Source organism: Fomitiporia mediterranea, assembly GCF_000271605.1.
Source record: "Fomitiporia mediterranea MF3/22 unplaced genomic scaffold FOMMEscaffold_7, whole genome shotgun sequence".
NCBI lineage: Eukaryota > Fungi > Basidiomycota > Agaricomycetes > Hymenochaetales > Hymenochaetaceae > Fomitiporia > Fomitiporia mediterranea.
In genome coordinates, this window is record NW_006760392.1 from 1,788,998 (window position 1) to 1,814,738 (window position 25,741).

A 25,741-nucleotide genomic window follows, 5' to 3' on the forward strand; every position below is an offset into this window, starting at 1 on the left:
GGGGACCCAAAGGCTTAGCAAGGGGACCCAAGCTACACTATCCTACACAACAGAAATACAGAATGTGAGCACTAGAACATAGTCAGAACTTGTAGAACAGGCAGAGAGAGAGAGTGAGACAAGAGTAGAGTATATAGAGTGAGCCTAAGAGTACAGGACTACCTAGAGTAGATAAGATCAAGACTACAGGACTAGTCTGATCTTGTACACCTATATATACTAAACTACACAAGAGTACTCAGGGAGCATGAGCCACTAAGAATGATGAGCCACAAAGAATGAAAGAAAGGAATGTCAAAGATAAAGGTACAAAGAATGAAGGGATAGATAAAGAGTAAGAGACTATAGAATGATACAAAGAATGAAGGGGTGGTCAAAGGAATAGAATGATGAAGTAAGAAAGGGTAGTAGTAAGAGTCTGCACACATATAGTTTATAGACAGCACCCCTAAGGGATGGAAGTCCTGAGTTCTGGTATGGAAGGGTGTGGAACCCTTGGAACTGAAGGTACAAGAGTGGAGAACTGTAACACCTTCCAGCTAGTATTCTGGCTAAGCTGTAAAACCATAATCTATATTTTTTTTGTATTTACAAGTGCTAAAAAAAATGTCAATGTCCACCGCTCGATTTTTGCCATCAGGGTCCTTCCTAATGGGGAAGTGGCTGTGCTGTGACTGATGTGACATACTATGTCGAGTTTATACTTTCCTTACCTTACAGAGGAATAACAAAAAATTCAAAAGAAAATTTCTAATTTTGTTTTGAAATTATGTTTTAGATTATTATCTCTATTTATTTTCAGATTTCACAAATGAAGAAATGTTAACAATAATTTCTAGTTTTTGTATAAAGAAAGTTTTTAATTTTGTTTATAATTTTTGCTAGTCAAAAATGGGAAAATAAATTTCAAATAGTGTTTATCATTATGTAAGTTATTTTTTAAGGTAAGGAATTGTGAAATGCCCCATGTGACGCGAACTGTGAAGGTAAGTCACGTGCGCGACCATCCCTATGACGCTATATATACGTTTGTGCTTCCGCAGCTACCTGCCTTACTCGTCGTAGCACTGTACATTTCGACGTTGTACTCTCTAAATACCCAGGTAATCCGTTACATACCCCAGCATGCGTGTACTAGTTCTCGGTGGCACGGGGGCTATCGGCCTGCTCCAAATTCGCGACTTACTCGAGGCGGAACATACTGTCGTTGTCTATGCACGCTCTCCGCAGAAGTTACCCGACGATATCACCAACAATCCAAACGTGACCGTCATTAAAGGCGAGCTCAATGATGTCGACACAATTGCTATGGCGTTGGAGGGTGTCGAGGCCGTTGTTTCTTCCCTTGGCCCGACTGCTTCCAATCCTCCAGACACGCCCCTTGCGAAGGGTTACTCGGTCTTCATTAAATGCATGCGCGAGGCTGGAATAAAGCGACTCATTGCTCTTGGTACCGCATCGATCACGGACGAACTCGACCAGAAGGATTCCGTATTCTGGCTGGCCGTCCAAGCCGTAAAATACGGCGCTCGAAATGCATACAAGGACATCGTAGCCGTCGGCCAAACCATCCGCAACGAAGGAGCTGATCTCGACTGGACGATTGCACGCGTGCCGATTCTCACAAATGGCCAGACTCGCGAATACCAAGCAGGATACCTCGGTGACGGGAAACGGAACACGACTCTTACCCGAATTGGATTTTCGACTTTCGTCGTTGATGAGCTCAAGGTGAATGAATGGATTAAGAAGGCACCATTCCTGTCGGTGCCTTGAAGGACCTGTGTATAGATTCAAGGACTTTGAATTCTTATTGTGTCATGCTCATACTGTATTTTAATGCACCAACTGTTGTTACTCGAATGTCACCTCATGCACGCAGTTTCCATATTTGTCAAGCTTCTCTGTCTCGTTCCAGACTCGTGCCTAGGTTTACGTCTTGCTTCTTTGATGTCTCGTTTACACAAGATCATAAAACCGCTGCCACGAGGTGCTAATCTCTCTACTTTCGACCATGTCTATCGATAACGCAAACGCAGTCGAACAGCCACGTAGGCACCACAAGTACTATTTCACTTTCATAATATTTGAAGTGAGTCGTATCTGTTTCTCATGTTAATAGCTTCAAAAGCCAGCTGATGTCTATTGCTTGTTAGGTTGAAAAAGTCCTCTTCAAAGTTCCCCGTCATCCATTTGAAGACGAATCAGAGTTATTCAAGGACATGTTCGCATTGCCTCCTGGTGGTGATAGGCTGCCTGAGGGGTCCAGTGACTCTGAACCCTTTGTCCTGCATGATGTGACCATGAAGGACTTCGAAGCCTTGCTGAAAGTATTGTTGCCTGATCCGTACGTTTCAGTATTGTTACTCTTATTCAATTGCTCCTTTCAAGTTATTCTAATCACACTCCTCGGCATTTGTGGGGTGTTAAATAGCATAAAAGGACGGGCATCCTCCTGGTTTGGTTGGGGATCCTTTGAGGAGTCAAGCAGCCTCAACCGAGAAGAATGGATCTCTGTACTGTGCCTCTCACACAAGTGGACATTTGACAGGTTGTTCAAGCTCGCAGTCCAAAAGCTCGAAATATCCAACTTGAACCCAGTTACAAAGATCACGATCGCCAAAACGTATACAATCACAAGTTGGCTTAGGCCAGCGTATTTCTCACTGGCAACTCGAAAAGAGCCTTTAACACTTGAAGAAGCAAATGAATTGGGTATGGACACAGTTGTGAAGCTGAATTTGGCCCGCGATTTCCATTACAGGTGGATCATTGAGGGCGAAAAGGCGGAACACCCTCAAGTCAAGTCTCCTCAGCATCCTGTCTCTGATATGCCTTATTATAAAGGTAATATGAAGAAGAAGACAAAACGATTGGTCAACACTGGCACTACAGGAGGTGGCGGGTGGGGACATGGTTCTAATTGGTTGCAGCCAGTGTCGGATGACGACGAATTTAACCCAGATGATAAAGGCACAAAGTTACTTGATGAGAAGGAGATTGCATGTTTTGAACTAGCTGTAAACTCTGTGTTAACTGAATTGTTTGGTTTGGAGTGAAGTCGTCCAGTACTGAGAGTACTACTGACTGCTCTTATGGATCCATGTACATCCGTTGCTATATGCTTCTTGTATAATGCACGCATTAGTTGTACCAATCCTGTATAACTGCTATCAAATCACATTCATTATGATGTTGACACAGGTATTGCATAGAGGATGTCGAGGCTGACATTTCTTCCCTCAGGCCAACCGGCTTCAACCCTCCAGACACGTCCCTTGCAAAGGATTAAATGTATGTATGAAACTGGCCAGGAAGTAAGCAATTCATTAATATCTGAATTTGGCACCGCATTGATCACAGACGAATTCGACAAGGACAATATTAATGTGTTTGGCTGGCCGCCCAGACTGTAAAATACAGCGCCCGAAAATGAAATACATGCAGGAACATTGTACTATTCGTAGCTGTAGGCAAACCTATCTGCAACTAACGAGCTGACCTCAACTGGACGATTGCACGTATGGTGATCCTCAGAAGTGGCTAGGCTTGCGTCGTGTGAATACCAAGCGGGGTACGGGTATCTCGGTGACGGGAAACACAACACGCCTCTTACCCGAATTGGTTATTCGACTTTCGTCAACCAAGCTGAACGCAAAGGCACCATTCTCGTCGATTCCATAATGGCTACAAGCGCTACATGTGTATGGATTCAAGGACTCTGGATCCTTAATGTGGTATGCTCATAGCCTCATACTATAAATTAATGCACCAATCCAATGATGCTGTCTCACGGAGTTTTCATACCTATCAAGCTTCTCTGCCTCGTTCAGGACTCGTGTCTGGGTTTACGTCTTGCTTCTTTGATGTCTCGTTTTCACATCACCATAAGGTTGCTGCCATGAGGTCCTACTCACTCAAGCTCCGACCATGTCGATCGATAACACAAGTGCAATTGCATCGTCAACGAAACACTCTGATTTCTACTTTGCTTTTATCATAATTGAGGTAAGTCATCCGTATCAAGGTCTTCAATAAATTAGTTGAGCCATACCTTGTGTTAGGTCGAGAATACCCTGTTCAAGGTTCCACGCCACCCATTTGAGCTCGAGTCGGATGTATTCAAGGACATGTTTGCATTGCCTGCCGGGGAAATTGGTGATTCGGTCGATGGAACGAGTAATGAGAAACCCATTGTTCTGCATGGCGTTACTGTGAAAGACTTCGAAGCACTGCTTAAAGTGCTCTTCAACCCGTATGTTAACCATTTGTTCGTTCCTACTTGCCTGCTTGAGCTGTTTAAATTGTGTTCTATAGATTATACAGAACTTCATCTGATCTGAACCAGGACGAATGGATTTCTGTGCTACGCCTCGCACATATGTGGGACTTCAACCGGCTGTTCTTACTTGCAATTAAAAAGCTTGAAGCACTCCCTATGGATCCAGTTACAAAAATCGTACTCGCCAGAACGTATACTGTTACAAAATGGTTGAGGCCTGCATATTTCGATCTCACCACACGTACCGACCCTTTGACACTGGAAGAATCACGTGCTTTGGATATAGACACAGTGGTGAAGCTGAATATTGCTCGTGATTTCCATTTTAAATGGATTATTGAAGGCGAGGAGGCGAAATCTCCTCGATTCAATTCTCTAACCCCTACTTGTACTGTACCTTATTACAAAAGCAAAGGTGCAAAAGTGACACTGACAAGGTCCAGTTATTGGGATTGTGACGATGTAAAAGTTGACCATAGAGGTCTCGAGGCAGCTGTACACTCTGTGTTAACTGGATTATTTAGGTTGCATAGAAATTGTTATGTACCGTGACAGCCTTGATTAATCTTGTAGAATCAATGATACACTCTTTCTTCATATACACAAGATGCATAACTGCCTTTGCAATCATACTAGTATGTGTAGATGAAGAGTCAAGACCAACTCAAAGATCCTATTACTAAGCTAGTATTTTTGTTCACAGTATTTATTTGTTAAAAATGTAATCACAAATTATTATCACAATCATTTAGCTACTGTCCAATGTGTACTATTGAAAGTATCAACTTTTCCCTAGTGCTACATTGACTTCTGCAAGTCTCTGAGGTAGTAGACAGCTTCTCAACTATATTTCAAGCTGATTGGCCAATATTCTTGATTCCTTGATGCACCCCTATCTAGAATATCTTATATTATTGTAATAGCAATACATAGTACTCCTTACTTCCCACTATGTTCATCAATGATAAAGACCTAGTACTAGGAACTGTACCAAATTCAAGGAGACATCCTGTGTTTTACTTTGCTATCATAATATTCAAGACATGTAAGTCCCTAAGTACAGACTAGCCTTCCAAGGTCTCTAACATAAAACAACACTAACCACAGGTAGAACATGAACTGTTTAACATTCCCTGCCATCCGTTCGAGATCAAGTCAGACATGTTTATGAAGATGATTGCAGTTCTGCCTGAGAACAAATTTGCTAATGGATCAAGCACTAAGAAGACCGTTGCTCTGAAAGGGATTGCTGCAAAAGATTTCCAAGCTCTAGTGAGAGTTCTGTTTGAACCGTGAGTATGATACACCTTGTTTTGGGCAAATAATATTTATTAAATGCTATAAAATATCTGTGTTCTGTAGTATGTATGGAACACAAGATGAACTAAGCCAGGAAGAGTGGACCTCAGTTCTGCACCTTTCCAACATCTGGGGCTTCCATAGGTTATTCGATCTTGCAGTCAAAGAAACTCGAGGAGTTACCTATCGATTCGGTATCGAAGATTGTACTTGCAAAGTCATACAGCTTTCCAGGATGGCTTAAAGATGCCTATTTTGACCTTGCCACGAAACCCGATTTCTTAACATTGGAGGAAGCAGATAGACTAGGCATGGACACAGTGTTGAAGCTGAATACTGTCCGGGAATTGCGTTACAGGTGGATAATCGAGGATGATAAAGCTGAAGCATCTCGTGCATTGACATACCCTTACTCACGACCAAAGCCACACACCGGGTACAAGAAGAGAATCTCAAAGCCTGTTCCAGTCGATCTACAACCGACCGAGGAGGATCTTAAGTTGTATGTCGATCGTGTTGAGGCGTTCGTTCGGAAGACAATCTCTGATATCTTTGATCTGTAACGTGTTTCCCAATCTTGCAGAATCCAAGTACACTCGTCTGCGTAGACTCAGATCTATTATATGTCTCTGTATGTGTACATCCAAGGAACGTGAAGAAACTTGCGTCTGTGTCTACAATGTCTCGGCATAGTGTGTTTCGTACCAAGAAATAGTAATAGCTGCACGTGTGAAGAACGAAAGGACCATGCGACTAAGCAAAAAATAAAACAAGAAAACAAAGAAAGAAAGAAGAAATCCGCATTTGAAATCAATTCAATATGCTTCGTTAAATTTGAAACCAAGTTGAAGGGCGAAGGAAAGGATAGGGATAGCGAGCATCTAGCAAGATTGTGCAAGATTATACAAGAAAAAGAAATCGAACCAAAAAGACGAACTCAAAACGCCTCCATAAGATGCGTAGACACGCTCCTATACAACGAGCGTGCACCGTCCGTCTCAACATACTCATCAACGCACTGCAACGCAAGGCGCTCAAACTCCTCAGGTGCGAGTTCCGAAGCGGACTCTCCACCTAGCGAAAGGACAGCTTCGGACGCGATAGCGAGTTTCTCTGAGTGTGTGAAGGGTACGAAGGGAAGGACGGCTGTTACGCGGGACATTAATGAAGTCTGATTTTTGATAGTCGCAAGGTTAGATTAGTTTGGTTTATTGTATGTGAAAGTAAAGAGGGAAAACGCACCCCGAGTCTTTCGGTGACGAGTGGTCGGAGGGCGTTCATGAGTTCGCGGTATTCAGCTTTTGACATAACGGAATCGGGTTCGCTACGAGCGGCCTGATGTTCAAATACGCGATCCTGCCCGATGTTTGAGGTGCCGAGCCAGATGACGTTTCGTACGTCGATATGTCGACGCCCTGAGTCAATAGAACAGCGACCTAGTTCCCAGGGGGCGAGCAAAGACCAAAGGGTACGCTCGTCTTCATTCTTGTCGATTTCCTGGACGATTGTAAGTCAAGAATACTTAAATGTCAAAAAATAAAGCAACTCACATCAAGTACAACAACACAACGCTTCCCCGCATTCGCTTCCAAGAACTCAGCCAAGGTTCGTTCCGAAGGCGGCTAGCATATATTATTAAAAAAAAATTACGTAGGTTGATATAATTGGCTTTACTCACATCGTACGGGCTCATTGAAGGGCACTGCCAAAGGTCATGCGAAGTCTTCAAAACAGTCATGTTAACTGTATGCGTAGGAACGTCAAGCAGACTGCCAACTTTTTACACACGAAAAATCAGCATCTCGAAGAGAAAAAACAGAGTGTAAGGGAGTAGACGTACATTTCCTCGCCAAAAGACTCTTCCCATGACCACACGGCCCACAACACAGAACAACAAGCGGCGTCCCAATCGGCTGCTGAGAATGCATACCTAGGACCCAATACAGATGCTCCAGTGCACGGTCCTGCCCAACGAAATCAAATCGCATGCGTGCAAGCGGTCGGAAATCCGAACGTCGTAACGCAGCACTTGTTTGTGCAGCTTGTGGGCTTGCTGCTGCACGGTTCAAATAATATTTCATCGCAGGGTTCATAACGCTTTCTCGTTTCCTGCGTTTGCTGAATGACCCTTGAGTGTTGAGAGTATCGGAAGGTAGATCGGTTAAAACGTCGCTCTCTTCTTCACTTCCGCTTATTTGTTGGTCGGATGCGTTGCGTAGGTCAGCTGAGAGCGCTGAAGGATCCGCACCAAACGCCAATAATGTTTTGACGATTTCCGTTTTATTCACCAGAGCGTCATTCGTCAATGCAAACTCGAGTGCAGATTGTGGTCCTATGGTGTCGTTCGTACGAGCTTCGCCACTAGCCAGGACCCGCTCGACCTCTGCGGGATTGTCGCTAGCTATCGCGAACATGAGCGTTGGACGAGGGGTTGCAATGGCATGGCAAGGGGCAAGTGTAGAACTGCCGTTAGAAGGGTTCGTAGGGGTAGCCAAAGTGGCAGTTGGGGGTATTAAACTAGCTCGGCGCGAAGCATGTGGTATCAATTGCGTAGGAGGGATATCAACGGATACGTTAACACCACTATTATTAGTATCTTGACCAGAGTCAGGCCACTGGAATCGTGACAAGTCATCGAAGCTGAGACCTCGCATGGAACCGGAAAGCGGGCTTAATAGATCAAGGTTAGACGTCGTCTCCAGATCAGTAGTTGCTGTGGACTGAGAATGCCGATGCATAGATTCATTTCCTTCCACAGGAGTATTAATAGTTTCGGTGGAGAATAAGACGTTTTCCATAGACGGCATGCCAGGTCCAGCGTTAGTAATTATGGTGGGTTGATCATGAGGGGGTATAGATGAATGATTGAGATATGCAGAGATTATAGAAGACCTAGAAGATGAAAGCTACAGGGTGGAACATTTGGTGAGACACGATAGAGATAGGAAACGGCTATTGATGAAGACTGACCAGTGTATTGTCTACAAGTGATTGAGATGCATTTCGAGCATGAGGTTGAGATGAATGAATGGATTCTGCAAACACGATTTTAGTTCCGGATTTCCCCAGCTATTTAAAACAGCAAATGCAGCTCACCTGCTGAAAATCGAGTGGTATGCGAAAGAGAGGAAGAAGGCCGTGAATCGGAATTGTTGTGGCTATATACGTGTGACTATCGCAAAGACAGTACCGGATCAACTTAAGCTCCAATCACCAGTTCTATTCTGATACTTACCAGACGAAGAGGTTTCATCCAAGACGCTCGTCGATTCGAGGAAGACACAGGCCCTCCTCTAACAGAAGTAAGCGAATCAGGCCGCATCGAGTGTTTCGAAGAGAACTCCAACTGAGAAGCCGAGTGCGGGACGTTTGCGGATGCCCGAATCTGAATCGACGGAGCCGAGCTCGAGTGTGACGCAACACTATGTCGATGTGAAGACGACCCGGTCACGAAAAGTGCTGGAGATGCAGATCGCGGACGACCTGTTATCAACTCTGTGCGAGATGCTGGTCGTGCATGGAACGTAGTAACTGGACTCAGGCTTGACACTGAGCTTGCGCGGGAAGTCGGACCGTCCTGCGCGAATTGGGATGCCAGTTTCCTTGCTAATGATGATGGTTCTCCTTGCTCCTGCAGGGAAATAGAGAAAAACAGCATAAACATCTCCCAAAATTGCATCGGAACTGTACAACATACCAAAAGAAGTGACTGTCGGAAACCAAAAGGAACTTTCTGCGAAACACCAGCCTTCTTCTGTAAATCCTCCCAACACTGACGCGGACTTGACACGGCGGAAGACGTCGACGAGTCAGAAGCAGATCTCTGTGGCTCGTCATACAACGGCGAAGGTGTAGGTCGAACCGTCTTCTCGAGAGATGCAGGGAAATACGACTCGCGTAATTCCTTCGTTGGCGATGTCAAAGACACAACAGCCAGTCGCTTCGGACTCCCGTCCGCATGCTTCGTCCGGCGCTCCAAGATAGTTTCGTGTACCATGACATTGCTTCCTCCGGCCTCTGCCTCCACCGGAGTTTCGACGATATTTGAGAGGCTTCTGTCAGTGGAAACAGGCGATATCCCAAATGAAAGGCTCCCAGGTGAATCAAGAGAGTCGCTCTTGGTCTGATAGGTATTGATAGGAGCGATATGTTCAGGAGAGTTCAACAACATGGGAGCAAACTGCGCCGTGTTGGACGGTCTCTCCTCCTCAACTGTCGTCTGTATATCTTCATTTTGCTCAGGGGATGCGGAAAGTTCCCTGAACAGATCGTCCAGGACCGACACTTGCTCTTCCTTTGGAGATGACGACGATCGGCGTTCTTCGCTTCCGTCAATAACTGGTGGTGACGCTGACATCTCTTCCATACTTGTCACTTTAGACTCCAAGAATTGCGAATCCTCACGATCCTCAAATGTGACGGACACCGCCGGAGGAACAGAGGAAGATGCAGATAGACTGTCAGCTATCAGAAACTCAACAGCGGCGGGGCTTCGTTCGGTTCCATCATTATTCCGAATTAAAGATGGAGGTAGCGGGGGTAAATTCTCCAGCTCCATGTCCACCGCAGTATCACCACCATTCATATCGGGATGGTTTTTCGGTGTGCGGAAGTAGTCAGACGAAGGCCGTTCAGTTCCATGAGGTGATTCAATACTCTCCAGACATTCAACGGAAGTCCCAGCCGTTTCAATAGAGCCCGAATTCTCTTCGGATCCACATTCTTTAAGCAAGGAATCCTGCGACATAGATCGACTCGAGCCAGCTCGAAAGCTTTCTTCCGTCAAGGACTCCAGCGTCTCAAGCGAATCGACATCACCATAAGAATCCTCCTCATCTTCCTCACTCCCGTACGGGTCATTTGCATCACGACTCGTCCCTTGTCCTTGCTGCAATGCACCGAAAACGGAAGAACTCGGATCACGCACGGGAAATAACTGGGGAGAGAGAATCCGACGCGACGGAGGGACAAACGGGGAAGTGAGCAGTTCGAAGGTGGAATGACGGCGCGATGATGATCCACACGACGGGGTTAGAGATGGATCGTCGGTGTGATGGAGAAGTTGATTCGGCTGCTGTTGCTGCTGTTGTTGTTGGTTGTGGCTTGTATAGACTTCGGGAGTGTTGGTATCGTCTAGTATCGCAGTCGTGCCTTCAATGAAATCAGGATGCTGTGTGATGATCGGAGGTGGCGCTCGTGATCGGAAGGATGTAGGATGTGGAGGGTCTGATTCATCGGAATCAGTCTCCTTGCCAGTGTGCGAACTGGAGAAGGACGTCGGGGGAGCGGACTGTTCGGCGGAAGAGACGGCGGGAGGGTTATCTGAAGGCGAAGTGTGCGAGTCCCGGCAATAAGGAAGACAAGTAGAATCCGGAGACGAAGTAGCACTATGTGTATCTTCCTGCTCATTCTCGCCATTATTGAGCCGTTGTCCCGTTGTGACCAAACTACTTTCCTCGACATTCAGCTCTCCAGACACGTCCACCCCATCTTCATCTTCATCCTCCTCCTCAATCTCAACCTCCTCAACATCAGGCCCAATAATACTCTCCAACGCGCTCAACAATCCAGACATCCTAGGCGACCTCGGCGGAGACATAAGCACCACACGTCGTCTCCTCTCCGACGAGCTTCGGCTAAGTGATCTAGGCGAGCCCACATTAATATTCGTCTCCGCACCACCTACGCCAGCATTTCTATCGTGTTCATCCACATTCATGTTGACAGCGTTGGCGAGAGTGTTCCTAGAAGTAGCATAGTTGATGTAATCTACGTCCTCCGGTCTCGTAGGTCTTGAATCTCGCAGTACATTCCCAAGAGCCAAAGCACCGTTACCAGTAGTAGTAGAACCGGAACCAGAATCCGCACGTCCAACAGCTGATTCAGGGTTCACCTTCACGCTATGCACGAAATTGCACGCGTCCGAGAAGAGACAGCGGCCTTGTGAATAGAATGGACATGGGCGAGCTGTATCCGCGCCATCGTTGTACGATTGTCATCGTTAACGTGTGCAAAAGCCAAGTTAGGAAGCCGGGTCGTAAAAGAAGAAAAGAGTATTGTCAGTAAATTTAAGACCTCAGAAGGCGGAAGGACAGGGATGAGGTGATAACAAACGACCTCTAGACTCACTTTTCTTCTTCCAATACGGCGGAGGAGCTGCCATCTATCGCAATGCATCCGTGACACTGACAATAACAAGGCAAGGCGTCGTGCTTGTCGTCAAAGAGATACGTCGCGGACTTTCACTACGTCGTCCTCCAGCCGTATGCGCTAGAGAGCGAGATGAATGTGGGAATCGCGTAAGGTGCTCAGCGCTCGCTCTCCTGCGTCCCTATCCTCGGCGTCTTGCCTTTCAAGAAAGTTGTCCTTTCAGGCGCTCGCTTGTTCGCGTGTGATCAGCGTTGCCATGTTTAGTCATGTAGGTCCATGTTTTGCTTTCTAGTTTACCTCCGAACAGATTCCAATTCAATTCCTCGACATACTTAAACTCAATCTACATATCTCCCCTGTACAGTACAAATATATCTCAGCGTAATGAATGAACGTCTGAATTCTAATCCACATTTTCTCAATCTTCGATATTTATAGCCTACACCTGCATCACGATTAACTATAGTGGAAAACGGGAAAAAAAAGATGGAGGGGGAAACAGGAACGAATAAATAATAATAATATCCGCTAGAGTTGGTTGATGGACGTGTTGACGCCATATGACGTGTCACGTTTCCAAGTCCAATTCATTATTTAGTACCTCGACACAGACATAATCTCTCACTCCTGTACAGCACAAAAATATCTTGATGGAACGAACAAATGAATGCTTCAATGTATGTATGAAAAGTCTAATCTACACATGCTTAATCACAATCTCACTTCCGATATTAATAGCCTACACCTTCATCACGATTAACAATTACAAAAGAGAGGGAAAAAAAGAGAGAGAAAAGTAAGAAAAAAGAGAAAGGAGAGGAGAGGGGGAGAAGAAGAACGAATAAACAAAATATCCGTCAGAGCTGAATGAACGACGTGTCAATCCCATACGACATGTCCCATATGCATATTTTCTAGGAACAAACAATCTATATCAAAAACCACAGCGACGAGAAAAAAGTGTGCCTGGTACATACCTGGTCTTCACCACACGAAACAATCTTGGTACAGTCGAACCCAACGCAAAAGACACGGCCTTCATGTTTACCACTCAGATCCGCAAGCAATGCACCCGTCTCACGGTCCCATACCTATACATCATCACAATCAGCTCAACCTCACTCAAATTAAATTAAGTCTAAGAGTAAAGCACTAACCTTGATAGACTGATCATAACTCCCACTCAGAACGAAATCAGGCCCAAGTGCAACACTCCGCACAAGATCAGTATGCACCTCACTCGCAGCGACACTCGCACGCCTAATCTGTACGCAACGTCTCTCCGCTGCAGCGCCATCGCCAACCGCCCCTCCACACGCCTGACATACCGAAATTTGTCTACTTCCTCGCGTTGGTAACGGATCGTGGAATTCAGGCGCCGTGCTCCACCCGCGTCGCTTCTCAACGTCAAATAGACGGATATGTTTATCTGATGAGCCAGAGAGCACAAGAGGCGGAGCGATATCAATTGCGGCTATACCCCGCGCATGGTGCGCCTCCAGTGTACGCAAGAGTGTACCCGTATTAGCGTCCCAAACTCGCATCGATTTGTCGCCCGACGCAGAGACAACCAAAGAACCCGAAAGCGCGACTGCATTCACGGCTGCCCGGTGAGTACCCAAAATAGTGCCCGCGCTCAATGGCGGCGTCCTCTTCCCACTGGAGGTATTCTGGAATCGGTACAGGCGAACAGTCCGGTCCTTCGAGCACGAAACTAGATGTCTCGAATTAAAACGAACACAAAGCACGCTATCATGGTGATCCGTTATCGTCTGCGCAAGGGACCCATCGCGAAGGTCCCACACGCAAACACAGAAATCGCTACCCGCAGTTGCCAGGTAATTTCCATGCACGCATAAGCTGAGTATACTTCCATTATGTGCTCCCTCAAAGACACGCTCCACGTTCCCCGTGCTTAAATTCCACTCGCGTACGGACCGATCCTTGCTACCAGTGAATAGTACCTGGCGTGCGTCGTCAGGGTACGAATATAGCTGCAGACAGTAGATGATCGACGTGTGTGCATTCGGAGTTCCACGGGTCTGCAGAGTCGAGAACCTGAACGATCCGTGTACAAGGCGATTCTTGAGGAGGATGTGCGTCTGGTGCAATAGTTTGTAATTCGATCGTGGTGGCTCAGCAGCTGGTAGGACAGACGGTGCAGAGCGGCGAACCACGGATGGTCTTCTTCGTGAGATAGGCACAACTGGAGGGGGCGACGAACGCCGAGGCTTCCGTAACGTTGCAGCACGCGCTGGAGGGTTTATCCGGGGTGTGGCAGGAAGCCCGAAAGCATACGGATGGTGCTGTCCGTGATACACAACCGTCTGAGAATGCCCCGTCGAGTTACCATGGTCGGAGCCGTCGGAGTCCTCATCGTCACCGACACCTTCATCGTGAAACTCCTCGTCGCGTTCACCAGAGCTGGTAGCAAAAAGTGGCACCGGGTCATGCGGAATCCGAGGCCAACGCCATACCCATCCGCGTTGTGCACAAAGACGCTTCCACAGCGAGTTGTCATCTGCAAGAGTGCGCCATCGCCGACTTACGAGTGCAGCGATTAGCAATTCCTGCCAAGGCAAAAAGGAAAACACATGTAACGCCAATTCCGATGGAAGAGTCTTCAATACAGTATCATATTACACGTCAGTATGTTCGAAAAAAAAAGTTAATTTGCAAGTGGCACTCACCCCGACAATGTCGACTTGGACCGACGGTGCAATCCGCCGATGCACTCGCGCAATCTGAGCACGCGGTAAACTAGCAAGTAATTTATATACAAGCTCTTTTGTTTTTTCATGAAATGCGAACAGCAGCTATCAATGGAGTTGAACATCCCCCGCATCGTGTGACGGGCTCACCTTCACGAGCTTGCAGTGGCAGCTGGTCAACTGCGACTGCGGGACCAGTTGCGACAACATCGTCGCCATCAATGAAGCCTTCGTCTGAAGACCTCATCATGTGTGATTGAGCAAGGTGATACTCGATTGAGATAAAGAGAGTCGAGATTAAAAGGCGCAAGACGAGCGTCGAGAATAAAAGACAAAGGGAAGATGTTGTTTTGCTGCAGAGACTAGGGGACGGGAGGAACTAGAGGTGATGCGGAGTGGCGAGTGGTCGCCATGCCAAGTTTCACGTCGTTTACTGCCGGCACGGCCTGTTCAGTGTTGTGTTGCTTACACGCCCCCGCGGACGGACCAATAGCCTTGTATACAGAATAGGTTGCTCTCCTGCGGCTGATTGGCCGTCGTCGTCTACGCCAAGCCAGCATAGCGACCAAGGAACTCGCGCGGAGATTATTGGATGCGGACTTGTTCTCCAATTGTACCTCTCCCATCATCAAATCAAAGTCAAATATTCGCACTTCGCAACTACATCTGATTTCGTGCAAATGCAACTGATGGCTACGTTACTCGAACCACTAATAAAATCGATACAAAAGCAACCAATCAAACTGCTGCTCAGCGAGGAAAAAGCAAAAGGAATAGTAAAGGCACGAAGCACGGCATGAGCAAGCGGGTATGAGGCATAAGGATAAATTGCAAAAATATATGTCCACACATGCAGAAGAACGTAGAAGAAATTCGCAAACACGTAACGCTCTCCCGAATACTCTTCTCTTCAAAAGGCAAAAGGAAAGCAACCTCGCAAAAAGCAGCCAAATCGGGTTCCAAGAAGGGTATAAAAGCGATAAATATTGCAGCAAATGAGATTGGGCGCTGGCGATAAACGAAGTCAATTCGTATCTCTCTCCAAGAACTTCTGTAGACGTAAACATACCTTAATAACGGGGTTGTTCAGTGGACAAGCTACTGATCCGTTTCATGTTGCGCCAGTCATTGCCGTTGCCTTGCTGTCCGTACCCGACGGAAAGCCTATCTCCTTGACCCTGCGAGCTTCGGTCCAAGCATTCAAGAGGTACAACACCCTGCTCGCCCCTCGCGTTCGCACAAAGCGCCCAGCCGTCATCATAGGCTTTGACAATCTGAATGACTTCACCCGTGGTAACTGACAGTTCGTCTGGAAGTGTTGGGATGTACAATACGCGCACTATCGCCGTCTCTCCAGAGGTAGTATGTCCGCCAAATGAGCTTACAGCACCAGCACCAGCACCAGCACCAGCCATCCCGGCGGCGGCGGCGACAGGTGCAACTGACGGAGCGGCTTCCATCATCGGATTATTGTAGCTCGCCTGAGGTGGCTGGACATAATATGGGCCTGGGCTTGGAGCACTAGGTGAGACGGGGCGCGGCGGTGCCCACACCGGAGTACGAGGCTGCAGGTACGTTGGAGAAGTCGTGAGCTTCTCTGGTATGGGCGGCGGCACATCTCTGATAGAAGCTCCATCGGAAAACTTCTCGTTAATGTCCGGATAAATGCCCGCACCCCACGTGTTGCGCTTGCGCTGGCGTCGTCGAATAAACGTCTTGCGCACCACGAAAATAAGCAGTGCAAGACCAGCGAGGACACAACCGGCAATGATACCACCTGTTGCAGCACCGCTCAGACCTCCACTGGTTGTCGGCTTGTCAGACGAAGTGCTGCTTGCTGCAGTTCCACTAGAAGTAAGAGTAGCAGTTTCGGTAACTAGATTACGCGCAGGAGTGGATGTCGTAGCCGGTTTCGTCGACGAAGATGACGAGGTCGATGAGCTTGTCGTAGTCGTACTCGAGGAGGTAGTCAAAGTTGGCACCTTCGGGAGCACGCTTGTAACGCCAACAACTGACGAGATATCGATTATCGGCGTCGGCACAGTGGGAGTGGTAACGGGTGTAGCCGCTGGTGGCGTCTTCGCGGTTGGTGCAGCAGAGGTGGCGGGCGCAGCTGTAGTTGGTTTTGTGACTGGAGGTGCTTTCGTAGCGGTGTCGGTCTGCTTTGGCGGCCTCTTCGCTGGTCCGACAGCATCCGGGTCATCCGCGGCCTGACGGTTGAAAACCTGATGGTGCACGCGTCTCTGAAAGTCGTGCATATTGTCGTATGTGTTCTGGCAAAGGGCTAGCAAAATTGTTGTTGATTTTCTCGACTAGAAAAGACCTCGGCAAAAGATACAAGGTCGAAAGGGAGAGTGACGCTGAAAAGCAATTAGATAACGAGCGTGAAGGAGAGAAAAGAGCGGAATGCCGATGCGCAATGGATTGCAGCGTCGGCGATGGGTGGCGGATAGCGTTAAGGATATGCTAGGAGGGGGGACGATGAGAGCGGACGGTGCGAAAGGAAGGAGAAGAGGATGAGGCGCAAGGGCGGCAAACCGACGCGAGTATTCGGCTATTTGTTCCCACATTATTTGGCTGACAGATCGTTGCCATCCTTACCCTTTTTGTTCCTCTCACTTGCAGGGAAGAGTGAATAAAATGCACTCAATGACCACCTCGGTGCCTTGCTTTAATGAATACAGCAACAACAATCCTACATACACACCCAAGAGAAAAACACACATGTTCCCTGGTAACCACTCTCCTACCCAAAGTGTACTTTTCTGCATTTTGGTGAACGCACCACAACCTCTTCATCCTGATCGACGTCCATTCCTCCTCCAAAAACAACCGAACCATTCCCCATTTGACCAAGCGCCGCCTGCTCCTCGCCCGTCGTTTCAACCGCTTTCGTCTCGTCCGCCTGACCCGACGCATCACGGTCCGGAACTTGCACAAGCGGAAAATCGAGGTTCGCTGTGTTTTGCGACGGCATCTCGAGAAATATGGGATTCTGCATACAGTAATTCAATGCACGACCAGACGTGCCAAACAAATAGTAATCACCTTCAGGTAACTGCAAACACCATTCTCCTCAGCCATGCCTGGACCCTTGCTCCCAGCACCCTTCAAGTTCCGTCGACGGTTGGCCATGTACTCCTCAAATGTTGACCGAATGGCCAACGTTTTCACTATTAATGTGACTTGAGCGGAATTGATAAATTGCATCATAAACGAATCTCACCAGTGACCGGACGTGTTTGTCCAATCCGATGGACTCGCTGAGGGAATCGGGTCAATTATCGCTTTGTAATACAGATTCAGTTAACGAAAGGAACCGACCTTAATAGCTTGGCTTTCTACATCAGCGTGCCAAACAGGCTCACAGAAAATAACACGAGATGCAGAGACGATGTTCCTACGTCGGTTCTCAGCTCAAGCCTCATCATTTTATGAAACCACCTACAAGCCTCGTGCACCATACTTAAGTTCCATGAGAAATACTCTGTACCTCTCAGACGTCTCAAACGTCGTAAGCAATTGGTCGCGTTGTGATCCTCTCCCTTTGGATTTGGACGCTTCCTGCATGAAATGAAGGTATTTAATGCCCATCAAGTCCAAACCTTCAGATATATGCACAAGGTTGAATGGTTGGCTTGAGAAGATGAGGAACTTCTCGGTCGCAGAATATTTGCGGACCTAAAGTCATAGATAAAGACGAGTGTGTATGATGATACAGCAAAGTACATTACCTCTTCAAAAATATAATTCAGCTTCGAGGATGTAGAGTTCCCGACTCTTAGTTGCACAAACGGCGATCCACGCAATAGCTTCTCGCAGCCCGTTAAGAGTCCATTCGTCTCAGACTTTCGCGAAGGAGATGAGTCAAGTAGTGAAGAAGGTCCATCTTCTTCAAAGTCCTCCTCATCCATAGCCTCGGCCTTCAGCCTCTCCTGAGCCTTCCTAAATTCTTCGTGCAATTCTTCCAACTTTTCCTTTGAGTCCACAGTCGAAGTCTGCCGAGCTTTAACCAGTATTGCGCGATCAACTTCGGCCTCTTCACGTCTCCGTCGCTTCTCCGAAGAACTTTTAGCATCCGATCGCTTATCCGCCCTCGACTTGCGTGCCTCAACGAAAGCAGCCAATGCTCTGTTTCTCGCACGGACGAGCTCCGCTCGTGTAACAAGAGAGTCCTCATTTATGAGCGGCTGTCGCAAAACTGAGTCTCGTAATTCCAGTGCATATGATGGGAAGGCGAGGAATGGAACAGATTCGTCAAGTGCATAGGGTGGGTCATGCACGAGGCCCCAAGTCTGTTTTATGCGTAGTGACGCATTATAAATGCGATAGGGCACTTCAAGACCATGCTGCATATCTCGGAACTGTCTGTTTTCAAGCGCTTTTTGCCTAATTCCCTTTCACGTTAGAAAGGAACATGAGTAAAAATTGTTCCACATTACTGACAGATGTGCTATAGCTCTTTCGACCAGATGAATGTCTTCTTCTGATTGTCCTCGTTCGCGCGCATGAATTATAGCATTTTCGGCACGATGGATGTTTTCGGACAGGTCGTAGTCCAACGCGTTCTCGTCAAATCGCCAGAATAGAGAGCTGCGAGATGCCTCTGTTTGAGCATTCTCAAGCTTTGGATTGTAGAAAGATACGCACTGTGACAAGTTCTCTATGGTAGATGCCAGGACTGAGGTTTTCTAGATGCACAGGAGTAAACTACTTTCCAGCAGCAAGAATTCAGCTCACTACTTACGGAAGAATGGAACAGGTAGTCCTATGTTACAGACATTATGAACAAAGGAACAGCAGCACGGACAACGAGCTCTTACCATATCTCTTCTTTCAGAATCTACGGCGTTGACCGCGACAAACGAAAGTAAAACATTATAAGTCATTTGCCCATATTCCTCCAAATCCAACATAACGACCTCCTCCTTGAGTGGCGGAAGCCTGACGAATCGCTCAATGTCCGAGACACGATGCCTCACCATATTCGCCGCCATCACTTGCTCAAGCACGCGCGGGGTCCCGGGAAGAGGCCCGTCCGTGCCCATTAATCCATTAACGACTAGGTTTGAAAACGACTCTGCTTGTACAGCGAATGGAAGTACACCAAGGAAATCAGACAACACTGAACCCAGCTTGCGAAGGTCGACTCGATCTGTTTTGCTCCAGACACGTACCGGATCCTGGGACTCTTCCATGCCGTCTAGTAATTCGTCTTCCGCTCCTCCCGACACTCCCTCTTCAGGCATAGCATCGTTTAAGCTGTAGATAAGCGGTAGTGCTGAGGGGGTTTCTTCTCGATCGGAACTTTCGTTTCCACTCTCATCATCACCGTTCGAGCCGAAGTTCAGGCCTAGCAAATTCGTCGTAGGCGTCCCTGTAACGATCCACTTTCTCTCCGCACTTAGCATCCGAAGGAACCAATTCAACTCTGTACTTCTTGAAGCTGCGTTATGTCCTTCATCGCGCACTATCCGTTTCCAGCGTACTTGCAGCAGTGATGATACGTTCTCCGGCACCGGACAAGTACAATCCGGTACGCGGACAGACGAGAACTCTGGGCAATTGCAAGTATACCCAGAGTGCAATACGGACGGGTCTTTGATGACAGCAGCTTCAAAGCTCATCACTGCGGCGATGGTTAGCGAAACGTGTTGGAGAGTAAAATACAAATACCAACGATTGTAAGTAGTTAGAACAATCTATTACCAGTGCATGAGTAATCGTGCATGCGAGGGAAGGTTGAATACATACATCATAATCCGACGCCAGCGTCAGTGGAGGTGGAATGTCTTTCCTAGACTTCGCAACAAGCGTGCGTACAGAGCTCGAGCAGTGCTTGAGAATTTCAGAGTACCATTGCATCTGCAGTGCGACGGGGACGACAATCAGTGTAGCGTTGGTCAAATAGAAAAGTCTGGGTGGCCTGGTTTTCTTTTGCCTCGCAGACGACTTCCTGGAATTATCGCGATCAACTTCAAGGAAAAATGGTGTATTTTTCCTGATGTGACTCCACAGCGGTGTGTCTTCAATAGCATGAAAATGAACTGGTGAGAGGTTGGCCCTGGCATAATGGCCGACAATTTCAACAAGACTCGGTGTTGACTTCTGCCTGTCATTCTGATCTGGTCTTTGTTGCTTTCGCGTCTCCATAGCTAGCTTCCGAAGCTCGTCATAGGACCGGCCTGGAAAATGTCTAAGAGCAAGCGGAGTCATTGTCATCATGTCGCTATGCTCCGGTGGCTCCGAAAGCACGTTCAATGTTGCAAGGATAAGTGCAAGTATCATGACCGTCTTTCCCGTCCCTGTATAGCCACTAAGTATACGACAACGTAAACAGAGTATAAGGGAGAACTGACCTAATTCTTCACACAAAATACCTCCTCGTGCCTGGAAAGAACGAGGGCATTGAAGAAGTAACTCCATTGTCGTAGGCTGAAAATAGAATACACTGTCGTTTGTTCCAGTAATCGGGATGTACAGCGGATCATCAGCTATCCTATTCTGGGCTTCCATCTCCAGCATCTTGGCGACACTTTCTTTTTGATATTCGTACAAGGATGTCCGCAATTTAGGCAAGTCTGGAATGCCGTTGTCTACAGGCGTTGTCGTTAGGTCGTTAAAGATTTGCTGAAGGGAACGGTAGTTCTTCCGAACAACGGTATAAATTTGGAGTATAACTGACGGATATTAACAACCTACTTGACTTGGCAGAAGAAAACATTCCTCTTCCGAAGGGAGGTCGTAGTATTCGGATTCACCAGACCATAGTGACCGCCGTTTGCTGACCCGAGAAAGGACGATTCTGAGACATGTTCGCGCGGGCTTCATGACTTTATCTTCATCTCGCACACGAAGAGCGCCCTTGGTCCCTGGTAAGTCATATGGAATTAAGTAGATCCTCAGGATGATCCCCTTGTTTGAGGGCGTTGGTAAGTACGTGATCATTGCAAACCTGTGTTGCAGCAGGAAGGAGAGAGCGACAAGCAGCTTGTGGTCCTGTGGATCTACATATGGGGCAAGGAAATGCGTGTTCTGAACAGCATGGAAGCCGTCGTCAGCATGCTGATGCATGCATGGTGGTGCACCTGATATGAGTCGAAATACTAGAGTTCCAGCACAGAGGAAATGATCAGACAGCGTCAATGAAGAGCCTTGGACTAAGCGAGTTCCCCGGCGCTCATTTGAGCAAGCTGTGCAGCAAGTTCTACATGTAATAAAGTTCCTTGAGACCGGACTGTCAGGCAGGTGCTGTAGATCTGCTTGAGTCTCTGCTACTGACAGCATCGAGTACTGACACTATCCAGTGGGGGCCACCAGAACAGGAGGGAGCGTAATTGAAAGTTAGCGCTCATCCAAGGGTTCTCACGTGCATTTGATCTCAAGTGGCGGCACGTGATCCAGAATTGACTTGCAAACGCTGCACTGCCTACTGAGTAACAGTGAGTTGCTCGTTCGACAACTTTCGCTCAGAATGCCGTTTTCATCTCCTCGCAAGTTATTTGCCCCTCCTGCGTCTAGAACCATTCGCGCATCATGTAAATCCCGCAATACGGTTTCAAGGAGATGCAATTCGTCGCAAGCCAAGCAGTCCAATTCAACTCTGGAGAAGAACACGCTCAGCTGGCAGGAGTACCTTGAAATTCGAGGACGCAAGCGCAGATGGGAGATTGTGAGCAAGCTCGATACGCCCTTGAGATCTTTCTGAAGCTGATGACGTACGCCTTGTGACAAACGTGAACTAGGCTGCTACGCTTCCGAGCATTTTTCTCGGATTAGGCGCAGGCGCAGCTTATTTCGGAGGACAAGAAATCGACGCGTCAAAGCCTATTTTTGTGAGTTTCCTTCACTTCTCGCAGCATTTGGCCTAAAACCTTACCTGTTCTACTCACGAAGGGCTTTGACCCATTGTACGTGTACGGATTTGCCACTTTGTCGTGCGGAGGTTTGTTCAGCCCTTTGATCATCATTACACTTGATAGCTCATGGCTTCATTGAAGGCATTGGTTATCTGTTTGGTCCCATCATTGGCTCCACAGTCTGGCGTCTGACACATCGGCGATCTCTAGCGCTCATAGAAGCGCGCGACCGTCAATTTCATCAGCACATTGTGAAGAACCGGGTTGACCCAACCGCGCAGAGTGCTACAAATCCCGTACCCGACTTTTATGGTGCGTCGTATTATCTTTTCGACCTAAATATGTGACTAAACTCCGTTTTCCGCGTTTATAGGAGAAAAAATTGGCTCCCTCCGCCAGTATCGTCAATGGTTGCGTGATCAAGCTCGTTACAAGCGGAAGGCTAAGTGGCTCGAGGAGGAAAGTCTTTGAACTGTTGCTGTTCCTTTACTCCTTTTTGCATTATTATATCACCACTTGCAACAATATTTACGTGCTTCATTGTGGAAAACGAATGAAATCGCCACTCAAACAGTCACACTCATAACATGTTTATCCATGTTTCAATTTCAGAAGTTATACGCAGCACTCAACACAACTATAATAGCGAAAGGATATGCCGATCACGCTTTAGTCTGTGCCGCTACGTACAATGCTCGGTCTCACAAACCAAATATTCACAACGATACACTCCGTCTTCTCAATTTCAACCGTACTCAAAACAGAGTACTCGATATACAAACGCATACACTACATCTTCTACACAATAAATAGTTCAAAAGAGTGTCCATGGTGTTAAAGAACTCGACGAAGTCTCCGAGTAATACCGAGGGTGGATGTCACAGCATTTAAGTTAAAACGGGCAGCGCACCGCACTGCGGGAGAATATTTACCGCACGCAGACATCGCAGCCGCTGGCTGTGAGCTTTTCATAAGGATATTAGGTGATTGAGTGAATCATGAATAGCTTGGGCAGATGGCAAGGACGTGCGGTGCGGTAAATAAGAATAAGTTAGCTTGAGAGTTGAGAATAAAGAAAGTATTACAGCAAAGGAGAAATAAGACACAGGGGAAATCGAAAGCAAGGAACGGGATGTCATTAAATGGAGGGAGTGGGTAGGACGTCCTAGTCATGAAAATAAACCGTGGATGACAAGAAAGAGAGCAGTGATAGGTTTGGAGGACATGGCACTCCACTCGAACGTGGAGTTGATGCTTTCGTACTTTGACTGTAAGTCGTCGAGCCAGTGAATGCAAGTCGAGCGCCGTTAGTGAGGGACAGTGTCTTCACAGGATCGGGGACAAATGACGCCCGCTCGGTGATACAGAATCGCGGTACGACGCCCTGTTCTGCATCGGTTCCGATGCGTTCCACAGAGCACCAACCATCCTGGAACTCCTGGGTCAACCGAAGGACCTCGCCCACTCGTATGTGAAGCTCGTCCTGCATGTTCGGGGTGAAGGTACTGACCGCAATGACTAGACGAGGTAGCTTCTTCCCCGACAGTCCGTCCTTTCCCTCGCTTTCACGACCAGGGCCTGCTGTGCTTGACGAGGAAGTCCTTTTACTACTCGGTCTTGAGGACACTGGTACATGAAGCAATTTGTCATCCACATCTGGGGCACGTAGATTTGCAGGGGGCGCAGAGTCTAGCCGCGAGGGACTCTTGACGTCGGTCATTTCTACTGCACTGTCTGACGATGCACTAACTATGACCACATCAGGCGTATCAGAGTCCAAGGCGGTGATGGTAGACACAGGACGGTTGGAATATGCTGGTACGGGCACTCGAGGCAGACGAATGGGTGGAGGTGGGAGCTTCTTCTTCGTTGAACTATTGCTTTCCACCGAAGCAGGACTCGAAGCAGGCTTTGGACTCGAGGTTTCAGCCGAACTCAACGGACTAGGAACATTGACAGGAGTCATACTCCTTGGGGTCGGTGCTGTCGACGAGTAAGGCGGAGCAACATCGAAGGATACAAGCGACGGCTTGGGCGAACGTGTGAAAATCGCCGTAAGACGAGAGAAGCGTGATGACCTCGCTGCTGCAGGAGCAGGTGGCAAGGGGTACGGTCGAGGAATGAGATCAGGACTCGGCTCGCCCTTCGTATCTTTTGGCCACGTCGTGATCTGAGGAACCCACCCCACGTACTGCGCTTCTGAGTCGGAATAGACCACTTTCGATTTCTCGGGTTGACTCCATACCTTCGAAGGAGGTTGAAGACCGTCGTAACCGAGATCGAGGAGAGTCTTGGTGAACATTGGATTTCTCCTCTCAGAGATGACCTTTTCTGGGAATGATGACTCGCAGAGACCGAGTGACTTGAGCCTCGGGGACGTAAATCCCCTGGCCCTTCGATTCCGCATAAACTTCCTCACTCGAAGTGCGGCCACAGCTGTAATAAAATATTTAGTCTAATAATTCACATGATTGACAGATGTTGCCTCACCTAACACGACAATACCGAGGAAAACAATAATCCCGGCGAGCGCCTTGGCGGAGGCAGTTAGCGGCGGAGTGCTGACTACCGGCTCACCAGAGGGACTGTTGATGGTATCGCGTCTCTCAAGCATAACAGGAGCGAAAGCGTTGTGAATTGCTTCCGACTCAACAAACCTATCTGTGAATAAGCCTGCCTGAGGCGAGTGTCGCTCAACGACGTTGCGAACGAACCCGCGCTCAGCTGTTTCAAAGCGCAAGAGAGGAGCCATGGCCTCAACTAAGCAGAAAGAAAGAAAGACAGGGGATCAAAGTCAGGGTGCTCAGACCTAGTATTAGGTCCTGGAACGGCACGAGCATTATATAGTATACTGCCTTGTTGATGTCGACAGTACGTTAAGTTCAAACGCCGCCGAGACTTCGCATCAGTGCCTGCGCGTCTCATCCATCTTCTATCCAGAGGAGCCTCCATATCTTGATTGACGGATATTATACATTTGATTGAATCTAAATTTGTAACAGTTCTGCCAGTGAGCGGCCTCAGAGTAATCTATTTGATCCAGACGCCAATGATGAGCGATGGTCAAACGGCGTTTCGGCGAGTAGGATAGCATGTCGTGAGAAGTTCTGCCAGCAAATCCACAAGTTCAATTACTTGAAAGTCATGATGATCCTGATGATGCGAGAGGGGCATGATGAAGTGTGAGTTGAGCGTCGTGTCAAAGATGGCAGTTGGCCAATAAACAGTGGGACCAACAAGCCATCGCTTCATGCCGATCATTATCAAACACCAAAAAGGCAATGGACATCAATTCAAACTCGTCAGAAATGTTACTCGGTCGTCAAGGAACTCATGCGCCGCACAGCTCTCATCTCATCGCGGTGAACATAGCATGCTGTGTACAAAGACTCTCAAGCACGGCTCCGACTCTTGTTCAAGGTACCTCAGTTCGCTTGTAC

General features: G+C 47.6%; 8 protein-coding genes across 8 annotated transcripts; 3 read left to right on the forward strand and 5 right to left on the reverse strand.

Annotated features, from left to right (window-relative positions):
* The first annotated feature begins 1,069 nt into the window (after window positions 1-1,069).
* FOMMEDRAFT_168675 (NAD-binding protein) lies at window positions 1,070-1,880 on the forward strand. The gene has a single exon (XM_007267500.1). It carries the CDS (start codon window positions 1,126-1,128, stop codon window positions 1,774-1,776), a length of 651 nt encoding a protein of 216 aa, XP_007267562.1. The 5' UTR covers window positions 1,070-1,125; the 3' UTR covers window positions 1,777-1,880.
* A 276-nt stretch (window positions 1,881-2,156) lies between these two features.
* FOMMEDRAFT_87648 (uncharacterized protein) lies at window positions 2,157-4,834 on the forward strand (the record flags this gene model as incomplete). The annotated part of the gene is made up of 2 exons (XM_007267501.1): window positions 2,157-2,390; window positions 4,349-4,834. Coding segments are annotated over 2 exons (720 nt in total), but the record flags the coding sequence as incomplete, so codon positions are not given.
* A 1,477-nt stretch (window positions 4,835-6,311) lies between these two features.
* On the reverse strand, window positions 6,312-8,388 carry FOMMEDRAFT_141289 (P-loop containing nucleoside triphosphate hydrolase protein; the record flags this gene model as incomplete). The annotated part of the gene is made up of 6 exons (XM_007267502.1): window positions 6,312-6,752; window positions 6,824-7,078; window positions 7,132-7,203; window positions 7,260-7,357; window positions 7,422-8,044; window positions 8,384-8,388. The coding sequence occupies 6 exons, from the start codon at window positions 8,386-8,388 to the stop codon at window positions 6,519-6,521; spliced, it is 1,287 nt and encodes a 428-aa protein (XP_007267564.1). The 3' UTR covers window positions 6,312-6,518.
* Window positions 8,389-12,416: 4,028 nt separating this feature from the next.
* FOMMEDRAFT_141290 (WD40 repeat-like protein) lies at window positions 12,417-14,977 on the reverse strand. Its single transcript, XM_007267503.1, has 5 exons — window positions 14,593-14,977; window positions 14,422-14,516; window positions 12,889-14,352; window positions 12,709-12,822; window positions 12,417-12,645 (listed from the first exon to the last, which is right to left on the reverse strand). The coding sequence occupies exons 1-5, from the start codon at window positions 14,690-14,692 to the stop codon at window positions 12,589-12,591; spliced, it is 1,830 nt and encodes a 609-aa protein (XP_007267565.1). The 5' UTR covers window positions 14,693-14,977; the 3' UTR covers window positions 12,417-12,588.
* Window positions 14,978-15,067: 90 nt separating this feature from the next.
* FOMMEDRAFT_20932 (uncharacterized protein) lies at window positions 15,068-16,925 on the reverse strand. The gene is made up of 2 exons (XM_007267504.1): window positions 15,512-16,925; window positions 15,068-15,450 (listed from the first exon to the last, which is right to left on the reverse strand). The coding sequence occupies exon 1, from the start codon at window positions 16,698-16,700 to the stop codon at window positions 15,513-15,515; it is 1,188 nt and encodes a 395-aa protein (XP_007267566.1). The 5' UTR covers window positions 16,701-16,925; the 3' UTR covers window positions 15,068-15,450; window position 15,512.
* Window positions 16,926-17,188: 263 nt separating this feature from the next.
* Window positions 17,189-21,729, reverse strand: FOMMEDRAFT_87894 (uncharacterized protein; the record flags this gene model as incomplete). The annotated part of the gene is made up of 14 exons (XM_007267505.1): window positions 17,189-17,437; window positions 17,491-17,615; window positions 17,669-17,705; window positions 17,767-17,842; window positions 17,891-18,123; window positions 18,177-18,799; window positions 18,860-19,035; window positions 19,093-19,133; window positions 19,190-19,210; window positions 19,266-20,064; window positions 20,119-20,144; window positions 20,197-20,747; window positions 20,802-21,122; window positions 21,150-21,729. 14 exons carry the CDS (start codon window positions 21,727-21,729, stop codon window positions 17,189-17,191), a joined length of 3,858 nt encoding a protein of 1,285 aa, XP_007267567.1.
* A 177-nt stretch (window positions 21,730-21,906) lies between these two features.
* Window positions 21,907-23,085, forward strand: FOMMEDRAFT_20934 (mitochondrial import protein Pam17). The gene is made up of 5 exons (XM_007267506.1): window positions 21,907-22,114; window positions 22,188-22,277; window positions 22,339-22,387; window positions 22,443-22,613; window positions 22,675-23,085. Exons 1-5 carry the CDS (start codon window positions 21,917-21,919, stop codon window positions 22,770-22,772), a joined length of 606 nt encoding a protein of 201 aa, XP_007267568.1. The 5' UTR covers window positions 21,907-21,916; the 3' UTR covers window positions 22,773-23,085.
* Window positions 23,086-23,447: 362 nt separating this feature from the next.
* FOMMEDRAFT_141294 (uncharacterized protein) lies at window positions 23,448-25,218 on the reverse strand. The gene is made up of 2 exons (XM_007267507.1): window positions 24,792-25,218; window positions 23,448-24,737 (listed from the first exon to the last, which is right to left on the reverse strand). The coding sequence occupies exons 1-2, from the start codon at window positions 25,051-25,053 to the stop codon at window positions 23,467-23,469; spliced, it is 1,533 nt and encodes a 510-aa protein (XP_007267569.1). The 5' UTR covers window positions 25,054-25,218; the 3' UTR covers window positions 23,448-23,466.
* Between the last annotated feature and the right edge of the window lie 523 nt (window positions 25,219-25,741).

Bases quoted from the DNA above. Each gene is read 5' to 3' on its own strand.
- FOMMEDRAFT_141294 (XM_007267507.1), bottom strand. From the start codon at position 25,053: ATGGCTCCTCTCTTGCGCTTTGAAACAGCTGAGCGCGGGTTCGTTCGC. The intron at 24,738-24,791 runs GTGAGGCAACAT...ATTTTATTACAG, and splicing joins CCTCGGTATTGTCGTGTTAG to CTGTGGCCGCACTTCGAGTG.
- FOMMEDRAFT_141290 (XM_007267503.1), bottom strand. From the start codon at position 14,692: ATGATGAGGTCTTCAGACGAAGGCTTCATTGATGGCGACGATGTTGTC. The intron at 12,823-12,888 runs GTTAGTGCTTTA...GATGATGTATAG, and splicing joins GTTATGATCAGTCTATCAAG to GTATGGGACCGTGAGACGGG. The intron at 12,646-12,708 runs GTATGTACCAGG...GTTTGTTCCTAG, and splicing joins TTTCGTGTGGTGAAGACCAG to AAAATATGCATATGGGACAT.
- FOMMEDRAFT_168675 (XM_007267500.1), top strand. From the start codon at position 1,126: ATGCGTGTACTAGTTCTCGGTGGCACGGGGGCTATCGGCCTGCTCCAA.
- FOMMEDRAFT_20934 (XM_007267506.1), top strand. From the start codon at position 21,917: ATGCCGTTTTCATCTCCTCGCAAGTTATTTGCCCCTCCTGCGTCTAGA. The intron at 22,115-22,187 runs GTGAGCAAGCTC...AACGTGAACTAG, and splicing joins GCAAGCGCAGATGGGAGATT to GCTGCTACGCTTCCGAGCAT. The intron at 22,388-22,442 runs GTTTGTTCAGCC...GCTTCATTGAAG, and splicing joins TGCCACTTTGTCGTGCGGAG to GCATTGGTTATCTGTTTGGT.
- FOMMEDRAFT_20932 (XM_007267504.1), bottom strand. From the start codon at position 16,700: ATGCACGACTTTCAGAGACGCGTGCACCATCAGGTTTTCAACCGTCAG.